The sequence below is a fragment of the Siniperca chuatsi genome, linkage group LG4, assembly GCF_020085105.1.
Source record: "Siniperca chuatsi isolate FFG_IHB_CAS linkage group LG4, ASM2008510v1, whole genome shotgun sequence".
Lineage (NCBI taxonomy): Eukaryota > Metazoa > Chordata > Actinopteri > Centrarchiformes > Sinipercidae > Siniperca > Siniperca chuatsi.
In genome coordinates this window covers 15,315,409-15,328,336 of record NC_058045.1, presented here as the reverse complement: position 1 = coordinate 15,328,336, position 12,928 = coordinate 15,315,409, and the positions used below count along the sequence as shown (strand labels likewise).

At 43.0% G+C, this 12,928-nt stretch overlaps 1 protein-coding gene across 3 annotated transcripts in view; it reads left to right on the top strand.

The window, feature by feature from the left end:
• The window catches only part of wwox (WW domain containing oxidoreductase), a 128,586-nt gene that overhangs the window by 32,739 nt on the left and 82,919 nt on the right, over positions 1–12,928 (top strand). For all 3 annotated transcript variants that reach the window (XM_044192919.1, XM_044192920.1, XM_044192922.1), the window contains exons 6-8: positions 2,338–2,426; positions 6,661–6,846; positions 10,481–10,745. In XM_044192919.1, coding sequence (XP_044048854.1) covers positions 2,338–2,426; positions 6,661–6,846; positions 10,481–10,745 — 540 coding nt within the window. The remainder of the gene's footprint in view (positions 1–2,337; positions 2,427–6,660; positions 6,847–10,480; positions 10,746–12,928) is intronic.

Sequence of the window (12,928 nt, the reverse complement as noted above, 5' to 3'; positions counted from 1 at the left end):
TCCCTGCTGGATTTGCTCCAGTGGCCCCACTTCAACCCCCCTCTGTCTTCCCTCTGGTCTCCCATTACTCCATCTCTCCTTCCCTTTCCCCCCCCTGTCTCTCGAGAAGGGGATATGTGTTCGTCAAGCTGACACCTGCTCTCATCTTCTCTGCTGGTCATACACACATGGAGGGCTACCCTGTTGAGGAGGCCTTATACTGACCTGTTAATTATCACACTGCTGCCTGCTCTGACCTTGTTTGGAAGTAATGTCTGATTTTTCTCGCTGTAAAATTCAATTCTCCATTTCAAGAAGAACAATTGAAGGCTTTTTACATTTATACCGTAAAGTTCTCATTATATCGTTCATCTTCCTCTTACACTCGTACAAATAATTGGTGACCAAATATTTCTTTTACAGCTAACCCCTTTTCACTTTACCTGAATTTCTGTGTATGTATGCTGTGTAAAAGTGGCCAGAAGTTTGAATGCTGCACACACAAGTCATTAAATTAGGCAATTGTCTCCTCTCACCTGTGATTACTGCTGTGTGCAGATCACATAAGCAGGTACCCTATAATCATATCTATAATAGCCATAATCAGCCCTTTAATGCTTTGTAATAGCATCCATATAATGGTATAGAGTAGCATCAAGAGAATAATTCAGGCATGTATAATGGTGTGATGGCGTGGTTTTACCCTTGAGTCACAACATTGAATTTGTTGTGTGTGTGTGTGTGGGGGGTTGTGCATGTGCCTGTGTATGCATGTATAAATATGCCCTGGGGCAGTTAAGTTGTCTGTAAAATGCCTGAAGAATCAAATTTCCATCAGAAGGTGCTCTTAACCCTTTCTTGTTTTCTTTGTGCTCACTGCTCCATGGAGCGTCCTTGCTGTGAGTGTCATGTTCGCTTGGCTCTGCAGAGGAGAGAGACAGACACGCAGAGGAAAGACATTCCCATATGACGCCCACAGACTGGAGATCAGATCAGTGAAAAAGGCTGACAGGGGAGCAGCAGCAGCAGTGGTGGTGGTGGCGGATGGGGAGCGGAACGCTGAATACTCTTCCGGGGTGTAATGTGAGCTGACAGCGTTCCTCAGGGATGGTGGGCAGGACGAAGGAATACCCGGTGCTACCGAACCCAGAGCCCAGTTGGGAGCCCTGGGAGCAATATCTCACTCCTTTTCCCTTTCCAGCATGAGGGATGAGTCTAATGGACCGTCTGAACGGAACACGCTCCACCTCGGTTCACGCTGCACGCACTCGTACACCAAGGTCCCTTGTGAGCTCATATGTTGTAGGGAGATTGAACCTGGGTTGTCTGTTGGGGGGTGGGTTGAACTGATACAGATGTAGAGAATGGCAAGTTGAGGGGAGGGGAAAGACAGGAAGATGGGGAGAGAGTCTAAGTTTATCACAGACAAAAAAACAAAAATATGGTTGTACGTTGTTATTAAAGAGATATGCTCCTTTAGGCCTGCATGCGTCTCTACTCAGGCCTTTGCCCTGCAGCAGAATGCTACAGTGGGATGGAAAGGATGATGAATATTTAGCCTGTCTTTCTCAGTGTGTAAATGCAGCTATGCATTCACTTCTTAAGTCATTTATCTTTCTCTTCTCCTCTCCTATCCTCACCCTGTCTCCCAACATATGGTGTAAGATGAGCCACACATTCCACACACACACACACACACACACACACACACACACACACACACACACACACACACACACACACACACACACACACACACACAAACATGCGATGAGAACATGCAGTCAAAAGCTATGGAGTTCTTTAGGAGTCTTTCGACAGGACTGTCACCGCGTATCAGCACTCTTTTTACATATTTTTGAATGAAATGAATAAAAGTAATAGTCAAGTCAAGTCATTTTTATTTATATAGCCCAAAATCACAAATCAGCAAATTTACCTTAAATGGCTTTACATTACATCTGTACAGTATACGACATCTTTTATCCTTTAGACCCTCGATTCGGGAAAAACTCCCCCCAAAAAACTTTAACTAGGAAAAAAACCTCAAGAAGAGCAATGGAGGAGCTATCCTTCTTCCAGGATGGACAGATGTGTTTACCAGTCACACATAGGGAGATCCTTAGATCCTTCTTTTTTCTGGTGAGACCTGTTTCATTGCATTTTTAAACAGGGTGAAACAGCACACCTTTTTTATCATTTGAACCTTGACTTTGTGATAGCTCTTTTTGCTGAAGGTAATGACAGTGATGATAACAGTAGCAGTTTGCAAAAACCATAAATAACGGTGGGGACCGTGTTGCTTTGCTGTTACTGCTGGTTATTACAATCATACTTTTGTGTTTCCTGTCTCTACAGCACAAAGCAAGAGTAGAAGCCATGATGTGCAACCTGGCTTCTCTCTGCAGTGTCAGGGAGTTTGCTGAGTCTTTCAAGGCCAAGAAACTGTGAGTATAAACGAAAATATAAATTTTCTATGCTGGATTTCCTATTCTCTCAGATATTTTCTGCCATTCTTCACATTATTTACCGACTTTTTGGTGGGATAAGAGAGTAGACTAAAAACATTTAGAAATGTACATCTCCTACATTCTCTTAGACACCATTGTAACTTTCATCTCCTTTCAGTGCTGTATCTGCGGGTCAAAGTTCATTTTAATTGACCTTTGGCTGCAAGACCCTGCAGAAAATCAAAGCATTGCGCGTCGCCATGATGCTCTGAAGATTGAATATTGCTCTATGCAATGTTGCACTTGTGTGTTCGGACTGAAAGCAGGGTTAACCTGGTTCTTCAAAAATCCTAGTTAGCTGTTTTGAATTGAAGCTCACAGGTTGAAAATAACCTTTTGGATCAGTTTGGATCTAAAAGACCATTAAAAGACAGGGGAGTCTTCATTGTGAAGGGACAGAGCAGAGGGCATGGCAGAGCTGGTCTTAAAATGGTTTGTGAATGAAATGTTTAGCAGCACACCCAACTAACAAATCGTGACACAGTCTCTCAGTTGGTAGCTATCAGTCCCACTTCAACTGCTCAAACTTTTTTCATTCTAATGAAAAGGAAACACAAGAATAAAGAAACAAATAAGTAAAGAGCAATGAGGACTAAACTGGGTCTCTCATTCAGGCCTATCACTGTATTCATCACTATTACTTCCGGCATACACCATACTTAAAGGACATCCAAACTGTTACTGATGGACACCATATGGACGAGGCCCCCAGGAGTAAGTATGTGTATTTGTGTCGATTTGCTTGACATTGGCCGAACAGACACTTATTTTGTGGTGGTCAGCTTTTACAGCATGTGTCTTGCGTCTCGTGGCCGGTCGCACAGTTGCTATTTTGGGGTCATGTATTCTGTCATCCATGCTGCTAATCCACCCTCAGGTCTCTAGGCAGGGGAGTGTGTGTGTGTCTGTTTGTGTATGTGTGTGGGTGCTGGTGTTGGTGTCAGGGGAGCCCCTTGGGGAGAGGCAGGGCAGTCATTGCCCGTAGCAGCCCTGGGGCAGGGTATGGCCATCCAGGACACGTGTCTTGGGTCACAGCCAAACCTCACGGTGGCTTCCCTCACACTGTGTCCTATAGTTCCCTCCCATCTCTTACATGTATCCCTCCCATCTACACTGAAGTATATTGACCTCCCTTTAACCCTACTGTCCCCAGAATTCCTTTCCTGGTTTAGTTTTTTGCATATCCCTTTTTGCAATTTGTTTATCTTGTTGTTTCTCTCTCTTCCTCCCTCTCTCATGTTGTCTCTCAGTCTTTCTCTGTCTGTGTCGCTCTCTCTCTCTACCTCAGTATTTTGGCAAGGTTGTATTTCTTCATTAGCTGTGCTGTTGGGGGGGGGGGAGTCCCACGGGACGTCAGAGTACATTAATTCTCATCAGAAGGCGAACAGAGCAGAGTGGAGGCTGGGAGCTCTGAGCTGTGAATGGCACTGGGCAGCTGTCTGACTCTGCCACCACTCTATTACTGCACGTATGTCTTCAGGCATAACACACACAGGAGCTCGCACACACAACAAGCATGTATATGTACATACATGCATGGACGCACACACACAGTTTTATAAACACACAGAGACAAACAGACACACACATTCTTACACACGCGCACAATAATGCTCCTGCAGCGTGTCATTGACAGGTGAAATGTAATCAGAGTCTTTTTCTTTTCCTTCTCTCGTTTCTCACTCCCTTGCTTTTAAGTGCTTTAGTCAGTGGCTTTCACGCTGCTTTGTGTTCCATTGACCCCGATTCTGCTTTAATTGCCTGTCCTTTGAAATGAAATTACCTGGATATTGATATTGTTGAATGCAGTGCAATTTCATTGGGATATAATTGATGGAGGACAGCACTGACAGAATGCCCCTAATACAATTTCTCCTGAACGGTCTGTAATTAACACATGCAATTTGTTTTCACCTGTGATTTTTTTAAAACTGCATTTATGCTGTTCTAATTTCAAGTATATTATGTGTAATAGTATAGTATGTATAAACACATGCAAGCCTGATAACATTAGTCTACCATTCTTCCATTCCTTTGCATTATGGTGACCGTAACACTGTCATTTTGTTGCGTGTCTTTGCACACTTTACAGGTAGATGCAGTCCTGGTGTGTGAGTTTGAATATGGATCAGGATGAGTGCATATCTATATGTGTATTACCTGTACCAGTTTCCCTGTTGCCAATAAGTGCAGTGTTAATGACCAGTAGTCTGAGCGCAGCTCACACAGGCAATCTCTTCCTGCTGGCCCCCATTATCATAGAGGTCAGGGGTCATACCCAGGGGGGTTATTTAAAGTAAATATATAAACTGATGTCTCCCTGTTTGGTAGTTAACACCCTCGTTTGACCAGCGCTGAGATTGCACAGTGCACACAGTGTTGTGTGAGGTCTTAATGTGGAAAGAGGGACTGTGGTACACTGCAATAGGCCTATTAAAGACATTCATTAGACCTGCGCTTATGAGAGAGGGACTAACTGGTGGGCAGTTGAATTAACAGGCCTTTTACATTACAAGCAGACTCACCAGAGGCCCATCTGAGCTGCGTGTGGGAAATCGCTCTACTGGCCAGAGAAAAGTTGTTTATTGGAATTTTTGATCACAAATGTGTGATATACTTTGAGTGACACAGTTTTGTCTTCAGTCTTTACATTGTGGGGTCACAAAAAAGGACATAAACCAAATTAAAATCTTAAGAGGTGGAACTGACACAAGGATTAGCTTAAAACAACAGCTACAGTGAAAGGTTGAAAAGTTAGGTCAAGAGTTCATGCCTGTGGTGTTATTGTGCAGCCCCTAGCCAGTACATTGGTAACAGACACAAGAGTTTTGCCTTTTATAGCACAATGTTACTGTACTTCACACTCTATTAGACAGGGGAACACTGGGCCAAAAACAACCAACGTGTTTTGTCTGCGTTTAAGCTGTGAGCAATTTCAGAGCAGAACTTGACATCACAGCAATTGTGGTGTTTTACTCTTCTGTCTTGTTTTATCAGGTTGAAGTGCAGGTCACAAAGGTCATTTATTTACCAATGTTTTTTTTCTACCAAGCCATTAAGTTAGACTTCCTTACATATTTTTTTTATTTTGGGTGAAAATGTGAATATCTCGCTGCTAGTCTGTGCTCTGTTGATAATGTGCTGAGGTCGGCATTCAGTTGACTTGGCGACTAGGATTGTGCTCTTTAATGAACCTTGTGTGTTCGGAGGCCTGAAGGTGATCGTACAGTACACTCCTATGTAATAGCATGGGATGGCTCATTATTGCAAGGCATAACAATTCACACATTAATTTTCCAGCATCCAGTTTTTAATTAATCCAGTAGGCAGTCTTAAACACAGGGTACACAAATTGCCTTCGGCCTCATAATTAATTCTAATGGAAGAAATTAAAAATTGGTGGGGTGTGTTTGGATTGTTCGGCTGTGTTACTGTGGTTTCGAGCTCGCTGGAGCGACACTGTCACCGACAAGGATCTCTCGCTACCCTGACCAATCCAGTAATCTACATTCACTGGCACGCGAGCAGGGAGTGTTACACACTCGGCCACACCAAGTCTGCAAGAATGGAAATGTGTTGCGTGTCTGTGTGTGCTAAAGCTTATGCTTTTTTTTTTGTTAATGGCCCCTGAATAAAGTCAGTTGTTTTTTATCATGACTTGTGTGTGTATTTCCTTTGATCTGCACTCTTCCGCTCAGCTTTTCCGAGTCGCTGTGTTGGTGGGTTTGGTTTCTCAGAGTAGTTACACAGAGCCTGTATCAACACCCATTACTTCCACCACCCTTTGTGTGTTGAAATGTTTTAGATTGCTTTTCAATGTGTTGTTGCTCTTGGATTCCTGCCAGCTGTATTCGGTATCTACAGTACCTGTTGAGCCATGGGGAGTTGCACTGGAAACCTCTGGATCATATCGGCATTACTGATGCTCTGTCTCTGTAGACCTCTAACGTCTACCACTCTCTGGAATAAGACACCCTGTTTCCTTCCTCTGCCTTCGCTTCTCACTATTCCATCCTCTTTTTTTAATTTGTGCTCCCTGTCTCTCCTTACCTCTGCTTCAGCCTAATATGGTATGAAAATCCACTTTTTATGCAGCTTTGTCTTCTTTGTTTTCACTTATAATCAATAAACAATCAAACATGTTTTATTTTCTGCCTTCCTCCCCCCACAGGCCCCTGCACATTCTGGTGTGTAATGCAGCAGTGTGCACTCAGCCCTGGAGCTTGACAGAGGATGGCCTGGAGTCCACCTTCCAGATCTGCCATCTAGGTCACTTCCTGCTAGTCCAGTGCCTACAGGATGTGCTGCGTCGCTCGGCCCCCGCCCGTGTTGTGGTGGTATCCTCTGAGTCCCACAGGTAAAGACAATAAACTAGGCATGTAAAAAAGTGGATTTTTTTTCTAAAGTTAACTCGATTGTTGTTAGTGCATCCAAATGGTCTCAAGAGAAGACTATTAAAATGCTTATAGGATTTAAAATTGAAAGTTTTTTTGGCTGTTTCAATAAATAATAAGCACCTGTGCATTATTTGAGATAGAATGCTATCATCCTAATTCGTAATAAGAATGTGCAAAGAAAAATATATTTCTGGCCAATTTTGTACATCTATACATTTAGTAAACTTAAAGATGCTGCTCCATAGTGCTACTAAAGTAAAGGGTTCCTTAAACTCAAGCAGGACTTGTTTTATGCAACATGTATGAAAAACATGATAATGCCAGACAAATTCCAAGGTGTAATTACCTGATCTTTGTGACACATTGTATGTGGTTACCTTAAATTACCTTTAATTCAGTTTTGAATACATCTTATTTTTCCCCTCATAGTAGATTATCTTGTGTGCCTTTCTTATGTCTCTGGGTTTGGAGATATACTGATTTCTAGTGATAATGATATGTGGTTGACAAAACATTTGTTAAGAAAAAATGTCTAGGCTATGCTGTTTCATACACTGTATTAAACCCTCACCACTTACAAAAAGTGATTTCCCTATATTTGAGATAAGCTGCCACTGGAAACAATAGACAGGCATGAACTGAGGAGGATAAAATGACTCTTCAAGACACCCTCAAAGGAGTCTAGAACAATAACACACTGCTGCCTTCGAGGCAAATCTGTAATTTGTGATTATTGCCAACATAAATGCAATTGCTTTGATTACTTTACTTGACTACACACAACCCCAAATGTTAGTGATTTTATTTTTAAATTCTTAAAGATAGAAATCACTTAACCTAGTTTACCCTCTATTCAACTAGTCTGGTCCATCAACACAGTGAACACAGTGCTTTTTTTTTTACAGTTAAGCTATAGTACCACACTCTTCTCACATCTTCATTTTTCTAGAAAGTGTACTGTCCTATTATTACTGCTTTACTTGACAGTGAAAGGACGTTGTGATAACAGGTTAACATTTGATGACATCCACCTTGTTCTAATGTACCTTCCAACGCTGTGGACAAGTGTTCCACAGAGGTTGCCATAATGGAAATCAACCCCCCTGGCAGAATGCAGGGCTCTTCTTAAGCGCGAGCACCACACTATTGTTTGCCCTGTATTCCCAACATTCACAGTTAAGCCATATTAAAGTCACACTGCTGAGTTTAAGCAGTGATATCCCAAAACTACCCGGTGTAGTCCAACAACTCTTCAACTCCGGTCATGCAGTTAATGCCGCTACATTGGCTAGTTTTCACTACAAACTGATAGATCAGACTTAATGCATATTGTCAAACATGACAGCCTCACTCACTGAAAACTCATTTCCCTCTACACGCTGTCACTATGAATTAAACGTATCATCAACATGATGGATGGACTTCTCAGCTAAAATTTACTTTGATCAAGTGTCTGCTCCTTTCTGTCTGACCCCCTGACTCAGCCCTTTCTCCCTTCTTTTCCCTCCTTCTGCCATCTATTGTTTTCCAAGTCTTTCTTTTTTGTTAAGCAACTCCACTCCGTAGGCTTCTGTTTTTCCTGTCATACAGTAGACAAGCATGATGTCTTGCAATGATCTGTGAGCCCAAGCCCTGAGCCATGTGTCTCAGAGTCAGACAGTGAGTGTGAGTGTGAGTGTGAGTGTGTGTGTGTGTGTGTGTGTGTGTGTGTGTGTGTGTGTGTGTGTGTGTGTGTGTGTGTGTGTGTGCAACATTGATCCTGGCTACAGTCAGTCAGACGGCCAAGCAGAGTGATTGATTGGAGCTCGGCAGAGTGACCTGAGACAAGGAGAACATGCACAGAGTTATTCTGGCAGATCAAACAGCAGCACTATTACAGGGGCCCTCATATGAGTTATGTTATACAGACTGCCATACATGAGAGGACCGGAGCAGCGAAGGGGATGATTTGACACTCATATTCACTTGGGGTCACGCAGCCATTACATGCTGTAGGAAAAGTAAGAGGAAGAGAGAGTAGGAAAAGCTTATTGAAAGAAAGCATGTCATGAAGGGAGTATTGACAGTGAGAACAGTGAGTTCATACAAGTTTTGGTGGTGTACAAACTGGCAAAATGTGTATGATTTATACATATTGGAATAGGCTAAAAGTGTATAATTTATACACATCACGAGGCCAGGAATGGTCAGGTATTCTCTTCATTCTTTGCCCTACAGCTCCCTCTCTCCTTTCCTGCCTCCCCAACACATACATTCAGCTTTCCTTCTCTCCTCTACAAGCAGCAGTGGCTTTAACCCCTTCAAAGAGGGCTTAGTCAGGACCAGAGAGAGTCAGTTACACACTGACACCGACTAGAAGGAGGGGAAGAAGGAGCGGAAATAGACAATATCTCATATTACATCTTCCATTCTGTCCACCTCATTCCAGACCTATATTACATCTATTGAAGTCGCTCCCTTTTTTGTTTGCGTTATTTTCTGTTTCCGCTGATTTCCTGTTTATTCACTTAGTCTCCCCTCACACGCAGTGTGTGACCCCTGACCTGGCAGCATATTGTATTCCTAAGCTCCTTGTCTGCTGGTAAAGCACTGACCTATAAGGGACAGGGGTGGGAGAGATGGACACATGGGTAATGGCTGGACACTTTATCAGTTTCCACCACAGGGGCTTACTGTGGAATTGGCCCAATACAGGTTTACTTTGCCCTAGTACTGCATCAGATTCGGTCAAACAAGGGGAGATAATATCCTTAATGAAAATTCCTCTGATAGATCTGAGCTGCAGCTCTGGCTCCGTACTTTTATGTACAGACAAGATATTTTTGCTAACCAAAATCTCTATATTTTATTATGCAAGTTTATGTGAATCATCTGGCAGGGTAGTTCATTGATTGCAATATCACTGTAAGTAAACACACACATTTGACTATATATAACAACTATATTTGGTGCTCAGGCAATTGATTTATCAACCTCTACTTGCTTAAGTAGTTATGAAGTTGCAGCACATGGAATGAAAAGCCTGCAGATGTTGTAATTTAGCCAAGCAAGGATGTTGCGGAAGGCGACAGTAAACAAGAGGCAGCGAGCTTGTAAAATCACAACAAGGAAACCAGGTGACATTTTGATTGGTTGTTTTCTAATGACTGGATTAATATGTAGGATGTGTTCCACCGGTTTGGAGTCTATGTGTCTGTCTCTCTCACACACACGCACACACACACACACACACACACACACACACACACGACACACACACACACACACACACACACGACATACAGGGAGTGTAGGTTTTGTGCCTGTGTATTGTGATGTTATTGTGCGACTGCATAACACAACGAGTAGTGTAATGTTTAAGGGGCCTTGTCAAACATCTGGAGTTTAACAGCTCTGTCGCAGGCAATTAAAGAACATCATGTCACGTCTTTGATTTGTATGCAGCAAGCACCACACATCCACCAGAAGAAAGGCAGCCAGACACACACACACACACACACACACACACACACACACACACACACACACACACACACACACACACACACACACACACACACACTCTAACTACTCTTGATCTGGACTATGTTTCAGGTTCACAGATCTGTTAGACTCCTGTGGCAAGGTGGACTTATCCCTGCTGTCCCCGCCAAAGAAGGAGTACTGGTCCATGCTGGCTTACAATCGTGCCAAACTCTGCAACATCCTCTTCAGCAATGAGCTCCACCGCCGCCTCTCACCTCACGGTGTCACCTCCAACGCAGTGCACCCTGGGAACATGATGTACACCTCCATTCACCGGAGCTGGTGGCTGATGACCTTTCTCTTCACACTGGTCAGACCTTTCACCAAGTCTATGGTAAGGGAGAAAACATGTTTGAAAAAGTGTTATAAAACCTTGTTCCCTCACAAACTGTTGCACAACCTGACCGATGGCCACCAGAAACACTTTTTATTACCTATAGATGTTGGTAACCACTGGAATAGATTGGTTAACATTTGGTAACTTTTCATTCCACCAGAGTAGCTCTGTAGCTAGTTGTATTTTTCTGCATGGGAAGAAAGTCAGTGAATTCACCACACTATATTATTATCTTCCTTTTTCTAGTTGTGACTCTGATGTGTCCCTTACTCAGCCTATATATTTGTCTTGGCGCGTTCCTGGGAGAGAGGAGAGGAAAAGGATGGAGAGAGGTTTATCTGCTGAGTGCTGAGGGCTCAGGGAGAGAGTCTGGTTTTCACAGATAGAGAGATATTCTGTGGTTTGTTTTCCTCTTCCTCCTGTCACTGTTTATTTAACTCTGAGAGGCGGTTCCCTTATCCTCTCACAAGGGTAGGCGATATTCCAGATCCTGTATACTGTGACTATTAGGTTACAGTAAATGCACTGCACAAACTCAAGTTTCTACTCCTATGCAGTCATGTACTCTAGAGTACTAAGATAATAAGCTCTCTGTCAAATATGTTTTCATCATATACCCCATTCCCATCAGGAGAATCTATTACCAGATATTTTCCGATGCATTATCTTAAGTTCTGAGTCATATTAGCAGGCTGACTCAACCTTGTTTTTTCAAAGACCTGTCTGGGAGCAGAGATACAGTAAAGACATCAGGTCCTCTCAGGCTGTCTTTGAGAGATACAAAGAGAGGAGGCCATGGGCTCTGCCAGAGGGACCTGTGGTTTTCTTCTGTTTACAAGTTTAATTTTGAAGCAACAATAAAACCAGATCCCCTCAGAGAATTGACATGACTGTGATAGTGGTTAGTTAATGCGCCCCTGTGATCCTGGTAGCTGTGTTTTTGGGTCAACAGCTCCAGGTAGGATCTCCCTTGGCAAACTAGTCCCAGGTAAGGGGCTTGGGACTTGGAATGTTACTCTCTGGTGGGGAAGGAGCCGAAAGTGACACAGCTGTAACAAGTATGTGTAGTTGGGCTCACCTCTGCACACAGCAATGGCTCTGGAACCAAACTACTGCATACAGGCTGTACCTTCTCCTTCTACGGAGTTACCCAGGGAGACAGGAGCTGGTCAAGTGTGGGAATACTCACAAGCCCCCAGCTGAGCTGCATTGGTTTGGAGTTTTCCTCTGATTTGAGAGTGTGGCCTCTATTCATCTGTGTTTTGCAGAGAGGAAGACTATGACTGCTTTTTATGCCTACGCACTGAACAGTACTTTCGAAAATCCAACTTTCTTGTAGTATGTGGTTGCGGTCACTGGGAGGACCTGGTTATATCTATAGTCGTGTTGTGGATATACTTTAATGCTCACCTGGGCAATGATGGAGAAACCTCTGAAGAGGGGTGATTGGGAGGAACAGTCTGCCTGATCTGAATCTGTGTTGCGTTTTGTTCTTGGACTTCTGTGCCAGATACACACTGTCCAAAATGAACTCCATGTTTGAGTATAACGTAGGCTAGTTCATAAGTTTTGCTTGTACAAGATGTTAGACAAAGATTGATGATCAACTTCATCAACTGTAGTTGCATCATCTGATTGCAGCAGTATGTTTTGCTCAAGCCGCTCTCAGCAGGGCAGGATAACTGCTAACCGTTACTTGGTTATGTAATATCTGTTGGCTTCATTAGACTGTGACTGTGTGCATACTGTTGCAATTTGCAAAAATGTTGCAAAAATGTTACCTCTATTGTTGCAGCCTTAAGAATTTTAAGCCAAATTTGGATGAACATTTCAAGTTGATGAAGCATTTTTCATTCGATACAACAGTTTTTTTATACAATGTTTGCATTGGGGTTACTTCCAGGACATCTACAGTAACTTTTGCTGTAAATGGCATCCAGTTAGATCATAATATATAAGATGACTTACTGCTAAAGTTTCCTCTCAAGGCAAAAACCTCTACAGTACAGCTCAGAGTGGTAACTGTGAGTGTGTAAGGATGCATCTGCGTCTGCGATGGGGTGTACAATAAATGACTGCAGAGTGTTCACAGCACGTGTGTGCCTTTAAGGTGATGTTAGGTGCCTGAGGTTAACGTCCTCACACACTTTAGATATGAACGATAAAATCCAACACAGTGA